This window comes from Rhipicephalus sanguineus, chromosome 3, assembly GCF_013339695.2.
Source record: "Rhipicephalus sanguineus isolate Rsan-2018 chromosome 3, BIME_Rsan_1.4, whole genome shotgun sequence".
In the NCBI taxonomy this organism is placed as follows: Eukaryota; Metazoa; Arthropoda; class Arachnida; order Ixodida; family Ixodidae; genus Rhipicephalus; species Rhipicephalus sanguineus.
In genome coordinates this window covers 17,515,031-17,529,543 of record NC_051178.1, presented here as the reverse complement: position 1 = coordinate 17,529,543, position 14,513 = coordinate 17,515,031, and the positions used below count along the sequence as shown (strand labels likewise).

General features: G+C 47.8%; 1 protein-coding gene across 1 annotated transcript in view; it reads right to left on the bottom strand.

Moving 5' to 3' along the window:
* The window catches only part of LOC119386471 (dual oxidase maturation factor 1), a 346,172-nt gene that overhangs the window by 77,106 nt on the left and 254,553 nt on the right, over window positions 1-14,513 (bottom strand). Inside the window, exon 6 of the mRNA XM_049413941.1 lies at window positions 3,199-3,410. Within this exon, the coding sequence (XP_049269898.1) occupies window positions 3,199-3,410 (212 nt within the window). The remainder of the gene's footprint in view (window positions 1-3,198; window positions 3,411-14,513) is intronic.

Below are 14,513 nucleotides of genomic sequence, written 5' to 3'. Positions count from 1 at the left end.
GTTGTGGTTATCCCGGGTCCCAGATGGCGATCGGGAATGGGCACCGTCGTCAGATCCGGTGGCACTGGTACTCCTCCCACTAAGCGGCGGGAAAGATCCTTGATAGTTCTTATTGTCTGTGGTAGTCTCCTCAGTCTGGGAGCCGGAAAGGTTCCGAGTTGCCTTGTCGGTGCTCTTCAAGGTTGTTGGAAGCTTCCTTTTCAGGAATCTGTATTTGCAGTTGCGACTGCCGGTTAGGTGGCCGCCTTTACAAACGACGCATTGCGCCGGGCAAGCGAGTTCTTCGCCGTCAATAGGTTGCGGGTGGCTTTCGCCACATCGACGGCAGGTATTTTGTTTCGGTTTCGGACACACGTCGGTCCTGTGACCAGTTTGTCTGCAATTGAAACACGCCTCTACCCGTTCCCTGAAGGGATATAGCCAGAGCGTGAAGGCAAGGTAACGGACATGCTTTGGAAGGGTGTGGCCAGCGAGGGTTATGACGAAATGTCTGGTCTTCCCCAGTCGCCGGGCTCCTACGATGTCGATAGTTGGATTACGAACGCGAAGCTCGTTGAAAACCTGGTTGTCACTCTCGAAGCTGTGCGCATTGAATATTATGCCCCTGACTGAGTTGTCAGGTGCTGGGGCATACACAGCCATGGCACAAGATTGGTCGGCAACTTGCAGTTGTGTAATCTTCAGGTAAGCCATTCCACGGTTCTCATCAGGTGTGCTGACTGTAATAGTGTTGTTGGTCGGGTGAATGCGCACCTGGTCGATGTGCAAGACTTCGGGCGAGTCGAAAGCTGCAGCGGCGTATAAGGCTTCAGTGAGGCGGGCCGGTCCCAGATCGGCCAGGTTTAACGAACCTTGCGGTCGCAGGACAATTTTGTAGTCTTCCGGCGGTAACCGTGGTAGTGGGCGACGCTTTGGAGCAGGCGGTGGCCGTGCACGGTGAGAAGCGGGCTTGCCGCGTTGGGCGTCGGCGGCCGCATTGTCGGCAGCGTCTGAGCGGTGCTCGGGGTCAGGACGGCGATATCGGCGTTGCATGGCCAACGCAGTATGTGACCATGATCCGTCATTGAGCTCTTCATCAGTTATTGGCGTTCCGTCTACGACAACTTCCATTCCCCTGCCTGGGACGCGCTCTGGAAGCGAACGCTGGCAGAGAAAGGTGGCCTCTCCTTGTCGCAACGACGCCGGAGTTAGGGTAAGCACGGCGGCGTAGCGAAGTCGGGCATGTTGCGCTCACAGCAGCAAAACGACGACTTGCCGGCGTGGAATGGTGATTTCCAACGGTGCCAGGCGTCCTACTGGAGCGGTGTGTCACTTTTCAGACATAGAAGACGGAACTTGTGGCGATGCAGCAAGGTAAAAATGCAGAGTCCATGCGAAACTTGTCCGTGAGCTATCTATCTATCGATCTAGCCGCCTACGTATGGGTGCTCTCATGATCGCCTCCTTAACTTGGTGTAGACCGAACTTTGCATGGGAGGGTAAGAGGATTTGACGAATATGACTGCCTGGTCATGACATGAATAACATTAAAATACTGTCGCGTACGTCGTCAAACCCTTTCCACTAGACACGTGTGGCACATACCCGTTTACCACGGGCCGCAGGGTACGGGTATGCGCCACAGGTGATTGACAGTTTATATCTACCCAGGAACGGCGAGAAGAGACATTGGTAACCTAAATGCTAGAGCGTTCAGGAAAACCAACATCGGCAGCGTTGACTGAACGAATGGTACGAATCAAAATTAGGATTCCAGCAGGAATCGAACCCAAGCATTCTGCGTGGCAATCAGGTATTCTACGACTGAGCCACGCCAGGTCTATAAACTGGTTTGGAAAAAACAGCCTACGCAGGCGTAATATCGGCGCAACGTCAATTGTGGTTGTGGTGCTGGTTATCTAATTTTACAAGAAAGCAACAAACACTATACGATACGATGTGTATACTCCTACGATACAGGAGTCATATCAGATTAACGTCTGTAGTTCCAGTGTTGGCTCCGCTTTTATAGCTGTCTAATAAGCATTACGTTTGTATTCCTATGATTCAGCAAGCTATATTGAAGCATTGCTCGACCCCGGAGGAATACATTAACGAAAGTTGCATATGACATCCACATCACGGCACCGTAAAATGCACTTCGTCCACCAGAACGACGCAGTGTCCTCTTCATTTCTTACGAGGCTGGGCGATGGCCTCATGCTGACCGAGAATGATGCCAGATTGATTGACAGCCGCTTTGTAGACTAGGCTACGTAGGCCACATACGCCAAGGTAGTCTAGGAATACGACAAGCACCATCCACTGATGTTGGTCTAGTAGCACTATCCAGACCTTCCAGCCTCGACGGCCTATACCTCACCAACGCGAATGGTGGCTTCAGGTTCCGACATGTCGCCGGATCTGTCGAGAGACAATTTGTCGACGAAATGACCGAGGCATCCACGAGTTCTAACAGCTCTACTATACCACATACTTCACTACACATGGACCCCTCGTCACCACGATCACGACCGGATCCTATGACAAGTCATGACAAGCTGCTAGTGCTCACTGATCACGGTGATGATGCCCTTGTTCAAGAACTGTCAAGACCTTCTTGCACACATGCACACGGGTTCGTGAAACGTGCGTGCGTTCTCGGGACACGTATAAGCACTACATATCAGCTTACCGCTTCTGGTGTTGGCAATACCAATGTTGCCATTGGCAGCGTTACCCAAACGTAAACAACTGGTTATATAACACATATGCGGCTCTTCAACATATATGTGTGTGCGTATAAAACTTATGCAAACCTTTAGCGTCGTTTTGTAACGTGTCGCTCAGTAAAAAAAGTTACGCCACAGTCACCTACCCGCCGCATGCTTCGCATAACATCGACTCCCACGGTACGTGGGATCTGCCGAATTTTTCTATTTGTGATATATTTGTTCATCATGAGCATTATTTATTTTTGTATTAGGGTTGCTTATTATTATTTCTTTATATTTCCTATTTCGGCGGCGAAGTTTCCAGCGTAATCTAGCGAGCCCTGGCAAAAAAGAGCGTCGCGTGGCTCGAGGCCCGCGGGACAGGCGGTCACAACAAAGGCGAGCAAGCGACATGCTCAGCGCAGGAACGGGCGCTGAAAGAAGCGACCTAAAAGAGCTTAAGAACAAGAATAAGCACAGAAATCACTCGTAGGAGGCAACTCGCCTGCTCCAAGTACCGCCCAATAGCACCAGCCAAAGTTGAAGGTCAGCAGGCCTCCTTCGAAAGGGATGACGAGTGGCCTTGCTGGCAGTAGCGATGAGTAGAGGGCACCGCTGAGCAACATTACTAGACCCGTGAGCTGCATGGCGTAGGCTCCATACCTGGGCACCGCGCAGAGCAGCACGTTCATGAGCAGCCACAGCGCCAGGGACGTCCTGCATATCACACCGCAATCACCTCTATAAGCGAACAGCAGGTATGTGTTCTTAGCTGGCCACTTGTCTTGCCCAGAAAGAGCTATGAAATCAAAAGTTTAGAATGAAGCGGACTGTACTCACCAGCATCTAATTGTACCCCAGCTAGAATATAACAGCACACTAAAACGCCTAAACAACAAAAAGAAAAGGTTATTTCGTTTAGCCAAACGCTCAAATAGTGTCTCTTTCTGGGCACATTATACAATAGCAGAAAAAGAGTTTCATTCATTAGCCGCAAGCGCTAAACGATCGTTTTATTCGGAATCACTCCCTTCCATGTTAAGAAATCACCCGAAGCAATTTTGGAAATACATTAACCCAAAGCCACACAAACCAATATCACTAGTTGATGACGATAATAAGCCTATTCCAGACCATAACGTAGCTCATGTACTCAACACTGTTTTTTCGAGCGTGTTCACTTCTGACCCTTGTACTAATCCTCCTGAATGTCCCTAACTACACCACCCACCAATGTCCGATATAATGTTTGAAGTAAATGACATCACCAAATTAATTGAGACGCTTAAGTTTACGTCTTCAGCTGGCATTGACGGGATCAACTCTAAACTGCTAAAGAATACTAAACACGTCACCAGTACCTTCCTATGTCACATCTTTCAGCAATCTTTGTCATCTGGAGTGGTGCCGCAAGACTGGAAGGTGGGCAAGATAATTCCAGTACCAAAAAAAGGTTCATCATCTTCATGCAATAACTATCGTCCAATTTCCCTGACCAGTGTTTGTTCGAAACTAATGGAACACATAATCTATTCTCTCGTGGTAAAGTTTCTAGCATCATGTCATTACTTCAATCCTAAGCAGCATGGCTTTCAGAAGGGTATGTCTTGCGAAACACAACTCGTCCTCTTCATCAATGACATATCCTCTTACCTCGACCAAAACATACCCGTTGACACCCTCTTCCTAGACTTTCAAAACGCGTTTGACAAGGTTCCTCATAAACGGCTCTTTCTAAAACTCTCACGATTAAATCTCAACCCTCCTGTTTACGAATGGCTCTGCGACTTTCTGTCTAACCGTCAGCAATTTGTTTACGCTAACCAACACTCATCTCCTTTATCACCTGTTGTCTCCGGCGTGCCACAGGGCACTGTTCTGGGCCCGTTGCTTTTTTTAATATACATTAACGACTTACCCAAGGGTTGTGCTTCTAAAATCCGGCTGTTTGCTGATAACTGTGTAATTTACCGTCCCATAGTTAACAACACTGACGTCCTCACCTTGCAGTCTGACCTTTCTCTCATAGACTCTTGGTGTAACAAATGGCTAATGTCTCTAAACGTGAGCAAAACATCACGTCTAACTTTTCATCGTCGTCAATCGTTCGTTTCCGCTAAATACATGATAGCTGATGCGCAGTTACATCTTATAAATACCTTGGTGTTAACCTATGCAATAACCTTACTTGGTCCCTTCACATTTCTAACATCAGCAATGCAGCTAATTGTGCGCTTGGCTATTTGCGTCGTAACCTACGCCTTGTTCCCTCTCCGGTGAAACTACTAGCATACTTAACACTCGTTTGACCAAAACTCGAATATGCATGCTCAGTTTGGGACCCGCATAAAACTAACCTCTCAACCGCTCTGGAATCTATACAAAATCGTGCAGCTAGGTTTATTTGTTCAGACTACTCTTATCACACCAGCGTCACCGAGCTTAAGTCATCTCTTCATCTTCAAACCCTCGAGCAGAGCCGCAAGACTGCAAGATTGTGTCTGTTTTATAATTTCTATCACCTTTTACCTCACCAGGCTGACATCACACCCTTGCATCGTACTCCATCCCGTCATGGCCACCCAAAGGCAGTCTATCCTCCGGCAGCCCACACTACCGCTCACATGAAATCATTCTTCGTTCACACGGCAAAGGACTGGAATCGTCTTCCTGCCGACGTTGTACACCACTCCAACCATGCATCTTTCAAGCCATCCATCGAAACTATCATCGACTAGTTATGACCACCCCTCATGTAATACCCCTCACGGGGCATTTGAGGTACTAATAAATAAATAAATAAATAACATGTAAGAAATATATATATATATATATATATATATATATATATATATATATATATATATATATATATATATTGTAAGGAAGGCAGCGGCGCTCGCGCATGGTCGTGAGCTAGAGAAGCTGAGGAAGAAGCCCGAGAATAGAACAGCCAGCCAGCGATCAGGCGTTGCCTCTGTTTCTCTCATTACAATGGCGCAGTCGACGAAAACGAAGAAGTATTATATCCAAGCTTCTTCGTCCATGGCACCCGCCAGCATACAGCCGCAGTAAGCTCTCCTTGAGGACGGCGTCCAGGCCTCCTCGGCACCTGCTCACCTGGCGCCAGTGCCACCACCGTTCTGGGACGGCGTCTAGGCCTTCTCGACAGCTCCGCAACGTTTCACCGACGCCGTGGTACCCGTTCACGAGCAGGGACGCCATCCACGGGTCTTTGACCATGCATTCATCCGCTGTGATAACTGGAACCGCTGCTTACACCGTGGACACCGCCCATTGCTCGTCGGGCGCCTCAGCCGACAAGGGCGCGGAACTCTTGCGTGTCCTCACGGAACTCTGTCAACACCACCGCGTGCCGTCGTTGAACTCCGGGTTCTTGCCTGCCGCTTCACCATCGTCGGCTGTTTGGGCAGTGCCGGTGTTGCGCGGCTTCCAGGTCAACGTCTTCGGGTGGGTTGAGACTATCAACTTGCTCGGCACCGACCATGCCTGGTCGGACCATCAAAAATGGCTGATTGGCATTGACCGCCTTCGCGATGCTGCCAAGGCATGACATGCCTATGGAGGCGTCCGCCAGCAATTCTGGTCGGAGTGGTGTGCTAGGTTGACGAGTCTCTTTCGCCGGCTTTTTCATGCCTGCGACCCCCTCCCTACCGACCCACTGTCTACCGCGGATGGTAGCTGCGACGAAAACCCCTTCGACGGTACAGTTGTGCACTGCAACCCTTGGGCAGAGAGCATCGCAGAAGGCCACGCGGTAGACACAAACACCGGCCGCGGGCAAGGTTCCCCGCCACAGAGCTCCTATTCCACAATATTACAATCGACAGTAACATCACCAGAGACCACGACCGCCTTCAAGCAACAATGGTCGGTGACAATGGCACCGGCTGCCCCACGCAAACCCCCTCCAGGGCCGTCGGACGTCCGCCACTTGCAAAGTGGCGAATCCCTAAATGAAGCCGAGGCGTCTGCCAAAGTTGTCGTCGAAGATCGGTCACTAGAGCCCAAGTCTACTGGTGGTTCGGATGGTGACCTATGCTCCCCTCACCTGGGCAGCTCTGCGGGACGAGACATTAGGGTGGACGTAAACCCGACTTTGCAATTCAAGCCTGCCTATGAGCTCACGGTGGTTATCTTTCCTCAAATTGAAATGTCACGGCCATCAACCTTACGGTGCAAAAGACCTCCGACAGCACGTTCAGGAGTGCGACGGGACGATCGTCGGAGGCACCTTCGTCCGGCAGCGACTACTCACTGCTACCCGCTAGTTGCGCCTTCTGCAGAGCACGTTGAATCGTAGCGTGGCCGAGACCTGCGGCCGCATCGAGGCAGCCAATGTCGGCCACCTGAGTCATCGACACTACAGCAAGACACGTCGCGGCGCGAACAAGAGAGACCACCCAGGAACAGCCAGTACCGCGCGCCAGAGACGTTTTCGCTAAAGATGGCGCTTCAGGGTCGAGGGCTTGTGGGTCTGCCACGACCAACGCGGCACAGCCAATGTCGCCCGCCTGAAACATCTGCACTTCACCCAACACAGTCGCACGAGTACCGAGACATGCAGAGACCGGCAAGAAACAGCCAATTCCGCAGCATGGCCGAGTGTAAGGAAGGCAGCGGCGCTCGCGCAAGGTCGTGAGCTAGAGAAGCAGAGGAAGAAGGCAGAGAATAGAACAGCAAGCCAGCGATCAGGCGTTGTCTCTGTTTCTCTCATTACAATATATATATATATATATACATATATATATATATATATATATATATATATATATATATATATATATATATATATATATATATATGTATATACGTATTGTGGAGAAGCATTGGAACGCTGTAATGGGCCGTCCTCTCGAGGGCCTTCCAGTGGGTCGCCCTCTTCGCCTCTCGGAGAGCACGCCCCTCGCGCTCGTGAGAGTGTGCGCTCCCCGTCGTGGCTGTTGTATGTCGTCGCCGTCAATCCAGCCGTCAATAAACGCCTTTACGATATATATATATATATATATATATATATATATATATATATATATATATATATATATATATATATATATATATATATATATATATATATATATATATATATATATTACTGTAACGAAGAGGAAGTACTCCGGCGCAGAAGCAGCAGCATCGAGGGTGCAGCCGAGCCGAGCGCTAGCGGACTGTGCTCGCTGCATTACGCGACGAACGATCAGCACTACGCCCAATAAAGCTCCCTTATATTTGGTGGAGTGGCAGCGATGGCGTAGTGGTAGAGCATCAGCCTCGCATGCAAGAGGTCTGTGAGTCGAATCCCCGTGCCGGAAAATTGCCAACCGGATTAAAAAAAATCTGCGTGATGATGGAATTGTGTAAAAGGCCTGGGGTGCAGCCTCACTGGCGACCACAGACAGCAATGCACTCCCTCACCAGAGCAGGATTGGCCACCCTGGTGTAGTACTTGGCCACTACCTCCCACATGAATATACCAATTAACCCTCGGCTCTCAGTCTCCAGGGGCTGCGAAGCAACTGACCAAGGCGGCGGTCAGACCTGCGACGCAGCAGAGGGTGCTAAGAATCTCTGGGTCCGGACAGACCACCATTAGAATCTGAACTTGGCTACGTACAACGCTAGAACTTTATCTTGTGAGGCGAGTCTAGCTGTACTATTCGAGGAATTAGAGGGTGTTAAATGGGATGTAATAGGGCTCAGTGAGCTTAGGAGGCCACAGGAGGCTTGTACAGTGCTTAAGAACGGACACGTCCTATGCTATCGTGGCTTAGCTGACAGAAGAGAACTAGGGGGGGGGGGGTCCTTATTCATAAAAATATAGCTGACAGTATAGAGGAATACTATAGAATTAATGAGAGGGCGATATGTATAGTAATTAAGTGTAATAAGAGGTACAAGATGAAGGTGGTACAGGCCTACACGCCTATACCCAGCCATGGTGATCAACTGGTTGAACGCTTCTACGAAGACGTAGAATCAGCAATGAGTAAGGTAAAGACACAGTATACTGTACTGATGGGCGACATTAATGCAAAGGTAGGCAAGAAGCAGGCTGGAGATAATGCAGCTGGAGAATATGGCATCGGCTCTTGAAACGCCAGAGGGGAGTTACTAGTAGAGTTCGCAAAACGCAATAACTTACGCATCTTGAATACCTTCTACAGAAGACGGGCTACTTGTAAGTGGACGTGGAGGAGTCCTAATGGCGAAACTAAAAATGAAATAGACTTCATAATGTGCGGCCACCCGGGCATTGTACAGGATGTGGAAGTAGGTAACAAGATCCCATGCAGTGACCATAGAATGGTAAGATCTAGAATTCAACTAGACGTGAGGAAGGAACGGCAGAAACTGATACGCAAGAAGCCGATTAATGAACTAGCTCTGAGATGGAAAGTACAGGAATTCAGAGTTTCACTTCAGAGCAGGTACGCGGCTTTAACCGAGGAAACCGACCTTAGCGTTGACGCAATGAACGATAATCTGACTAGTATCGTTAAGGAGTGTGCAGTGGAAGGCGGGGGAACAGTCGTTAGGCAGGACACTGGTAAGCTATCCAAAGAGACGAAAAACCTCATTAAGAAACGTCAAGCCGTGAAAGCCTTAAATGCAACAGACAAAATAGAGCTGGCGGAGCTTTCGAAGTTTATCAATAGGCGTAAAGTCACCATAGGCGTATCTACCGGGAGGCAAGGGGGCGCCAGCCCCCCCCGTTGAGAAATGTTAGGGGGGCGGAGCCCCCCCGCTTTCGACAGTGGTTATTGCCGGCTACAGACTGGGAAACAAACAAGTCAGGCAAAGTTTTACTTGAACGCAGCAATAACGTAATTATGCAATAAAATTTGTCCTACGATTCTGCTGTGACGACTGTCCTCCCTGTGTCATGACCACGCACTGTAGGCAACCTGCAGTGCGGGCTGCCTATTCCATGCTTGTGCACCCTGCGCTCGAGCATTGCAGAGGAGGCTATCGCTCCGCAGGGGCTGTAGCAATACAACAGTCCAACAATACAACAATAACAATACAACAGTCTGCCATGATATTTTGTTCTGCCTTGCCTGAAATTTACGTAATCGGCAACGCAAACATGGGCAGGAACCAGTAAACGTTTTATGGCCCGATCAAATGCTCTCCTTTTTCAGGAAATTTAGTTTCTTTCTTTGAAAACGAATAGCATCGTCACTGCTCGATATCCAAACTGCTGTGAGTTAATGAGTGTGCAAAAGTGTCCAGTATTTTAGTTGTGCCTAGCCAAGACACCTAAAATAGATTCGCACTTTAGACCCAGATTAGCCTGATTCACTCTGCTTATTATACGGTAGCCTGCAGCAATCACGGCGGCTTATAACAAGGCAGTGGACTAGAGCACATTGAGAAGCCCAGCTTTCAAGTTTGCCCCATTACTTGATCTTCCTCGCAGGGAGATGATCAGCGTGCACGGTTTTCTGGACTAAGAAGGCTGCCCACCTGCAAAGTATTGTATCCGCTCCTAATACTGTTTATTTCTCTCTCTACCTCTCTGTCAGCAACGATGAGTTCACAGAGAGTTGTACAGGTATAAAAACAGCTCAACATCGTTATACTACAACTGAAAGTATCTATTATACACATATGAATCCACCTCGCCCGCTGCTATAAGCAGCCGCTGCCAATGCGATCGGCGGGTAGCCTTCTTAAATTACAGTTCGAACGAGAGACTCTCAGGCTATTCGAAAAAAAAATGAGTTATTGTTCAGCATAGTAATGTGCTGTTTATTGTGTACACTTCATTTTAACGCCGCCAGTTTTCACGGACTCATGACGTCGCGTAACAAGGAGGCGATTTTATGGCACATTGAAAATTTTTTGACAAATAGCGAAGAACCAATGACAAACGATACGTCGTATTGGAAATAGTTCATTATTACTATTTTTTACGCAGTCATTTGTAAGTGGTAATTACGCAGTGGATCACTTAAAGGCCAACTCCGGCGATTTTTAGAGGTCGGTGATCTCAATGAAATTCGCTGGGTACGTTCCTTTGCACGTTTCCGTCATTTATGCCAAATTACAGACTTGAGACATGCGCAGATTGTTTCCAAATGAATTTTAAAGATTGTCTGCAAGCGCTCTCCTGTCTTCCCACAATTATTGGCAACATTGCGTCTGTCACGTCAGTATTGGAAAGGCGGCGGAAGTGACGCAGCCGAGGGCACCGCTAACTTCGGCCGCTACAGCGAGCGTCTGCTGTGCTGGCCGAGACACTGTCAATATCAGACGCGGCACTGTCAGTCGCAAACATTACAGCTGATGCGCGGCGTGCTCACCTTTCCACTGTGCGCCTGCTCGTCCCGGCTGTCACAGTTTTCATACTCCGCGCCGGTGTGACCGGCATGCCTTGCACGACTTCCGTTTCGTTCGTAACAACGTCTACGTCATACGTAGCCAGTACACTCGGTTGGGTTTCGGTTTCGGTGTTGCGCTTTTTCGCTTATTTAAAATTATTCTCCAATTTGCCGAGCATTTCTGCTATCGGGCCCGTAACAGGAGCGTCTCAGGAACATAAAAGCACCATTACTTTCACATGGCCAAAAAATTGCCGGATATGGCTTTTAAAGAGACACTAAAGGCAAACATTAAGTCGACGTTGATTTTTTTCAATAGCGGTCCAGAAACCTCGTAGTGCTATACTTTTGTGCCAAGGAAGTGCGTATTTTGTAATGAAATCACGTTTTAGTGGCCCGCATCGCGTTAGCGCACTTCAAATCAGCCGCCTGAAAGCGATCTTTCTCGCGTCACTGTTGCCGTGCCCAACGTTGCCTGCCTTTACTGCGCGGTGGCGTGCACTGGCGGCGTGCACCATTCGCCCATCCGGCAACATCACATGCATGCGGCATTTTGTCGAACTTTCTGTCAGAGAGACTTTCACGAGCGCGCAAAACGCACGCGGCAGTACGCATTACCGAAACTACCACTGAGACACGACCGCGTGAGCGAAGCAGGGTGCCGGGCGAAGCGCAGCAGTTCGGCGAAAACAGAACCTTTGAACCACGCGCGCCTCTCCCTATGGCAACGCCAAAGAGGTTATTTTTTCCACGAATCAAACAGAAACGAACAAGCAACATTTTATTGTCTCTTGATGCACGGAAAGGTTCCTTTTTTTACTGCAGCTAGTTTGATTGCGAGTGATTAATTCTAGTCGGACTCTCTCCCGTCATCGGGATCATTTCCTCATTCCGCTCACTGTGTGATACATTTAGCTTAATTTCTCGGTAAGTAGGCACTGCTGTTGATAATATAGCCGTTTTAGACTTTGTCATACATTGAACGCTCACGCTGACATAAATTGTTATTTACCTTTAGTGTCCCTTTAAGCGTGTTGCGTCGTTTTACGAGCAGGTGCTGTGAGCATGACCCAGAAAATTTCGACCAATCATTAACAGCTACCGACCAATACGGAAGGAAGCAATGCGGGGTAGCTTAGCGTTATATTCGCCCACATATTTTTCTAAGAAAATTTCAGCTTACGCCGTTTACGTAGGCTATTTACTTGGAGGAACCGGAGGGGAAGAGTAAAGGGCCACTTCACCGCTTTTCCGTCCACCCCCACCCAAGCTGGAAAAAGGAGGGCAAGGAGCGACCGCTAGTATATAAATTCGTAGCCATTTATAATCCTATAACTATGCACAACCGGCTCAATGTAGTTTCCTTAGGTATTAATCGACTGAACTTGGTCTTCTTCTTAAGAAAGACGTTATATTAGACGGCTCTAACAGTAAAGAAATTGGCACTCGGCTTATCCTGAAGACTTCTGCGAAGTACCTTGCTTTGTGAGCCACGTGTTTTGTTTACTAGGTGAGCATTTAAGGTCGTAGCAGCTTCTTCGTACTCATCGTATCTACAATGCCAAACTAAGATTGGGAAGTTTGCTGATGCAATGCTCAAATCATAAGCGTAAACTTGAGTGTACTTCCTTAAACTTCGCGGTACTATTTCCAAAATGTTAATAAACACTGCTGTGTTGTCGCGCTATAGGGCGGCCCAGCTTGCACAATCTGTTTGTGCAGATTTTTCCTTGATTTAAAACAAACCTGAAATGAAATATGTATATACTTACTATATATATATATATATATATATATATATATATATAAATATATATATACTTTTACTTACATATATATATATATATATATATATATATATATATATATATATATATATATATTGAAAGACGCAGGAAGACATCACCAGGCAGGGCCAGCAGCAGCGTTTATTCCGCGATGTCTGCCTCGGCTCAGAACAGCAACCAACCAACCCAATGGCGATGATGACGGTTATGTACAAGTGAGAACGATGAAGTACGATAAATGTGCTTACAATATATATGTGTGTGTGTCTGTGTGTGTGTGTGTGTGTGTGTGTGTGTGTGTGTGTGTGTGTGTGTGTGTGTGTGTGTGTGTGTGTGTGTGTGTGTGTGTGTGTGTGTGTGTGTGTGTGTGTGTGTGTGTGTGTGTGTGTGTGTACGGCGGACAGAGTGAGCGACATTAGCCCCCCACTCACGAACGAGTTGGTAAGCCACTGAAAGTAGCCCACATAAGAAAGTATAATATGGAGCGAATTGAGCATGCTCTAAAGAACGCAAGAAGCTTCACAGCTATGAAGACAAGACTGTGCATAGGCAAAAATCAGATTTATGCATTAAGGGACAAGGAAGGCAAGCTCACAACAAATGTGGATAGAATAGTTGCCTGTACAGCAGCCGAGACAGTCAGGATGGTAACGTAAGAAGCAGTAATACCCCAGAGGAATCTGACATCCCACCAGTGTTGACAGGAGAAGTAAAGAAAGCCCTAAAGGGAATGCGAAGAGGCAAAGCCGCTGGTGAGGATCCGGTAACATCAGAGCTGTTAAAAGACGGTGGAGCGATTATGTTAGAAAAACTGGCCACCCTGTATACGAAGTGTCTCTCGACGGGGAGGATACCAGAATCCTGGAAGAATGCCAACATCATCTTGATCCATAAGAAAGGGGACGTCAAGGACCTGAAAAGTTACAGGCCCGTCAGCTTACTGTCCGTTCTCCACAAGCTATTTACAAAAGTAATTGCTAACAGAATTAATACGACCTTACAGTTTAATGAAGCAAAGGACCAGGCAGGATTTCGTATAGGCTTCTAAACAATACACCATATTCATACAATCAATCAGGTGATAGAGAAATGCGCGGAATACAACCAACCCCTATACATAGCCTTCATACATTACGAGAAGGCATTTGATTCGGTGGAGACATCAGCAGTCATGAAGGCACTGTGGAATGAGGGCTTCGACAAAGGCTATATAAACGTAATGGAAGAAATCTATGGCGGATCGACAGCCACTATAGTCATCCATACAGAAAGCGACAAAATCCCAACAAGGAAGGGCGTACGGCAGGGAGACACGATCTCTCCAATGCTATTCACCGCGTGCTTACACGAGGTTTTCAGTGCCCTAGATTGTGAAGAATCAGGGATAAGTGTTAATGGAGCGTATCTCAGTAACCTGCGATTCGGTGATGACATTGCATTGATAAGTAACGCGGGAAACTAATTACAGCTCATGATCACTGAACTGGATACGGAAAGTAGAAAAGTAGGTCTGAAAATTAATATGCATAAGACTAAAGTAATGTGGAACAATCTTGGCAGAGAACAGCGCTTTGCGATAGGTGGCGTGACACTGGAAGTTCTAAAGGAGTACGTTTACGTAGGACAGGTAGTAACCGCGGATCCGAACCATGAGAGTGAAATAATTAGAACAATGAGGATGGGATGGG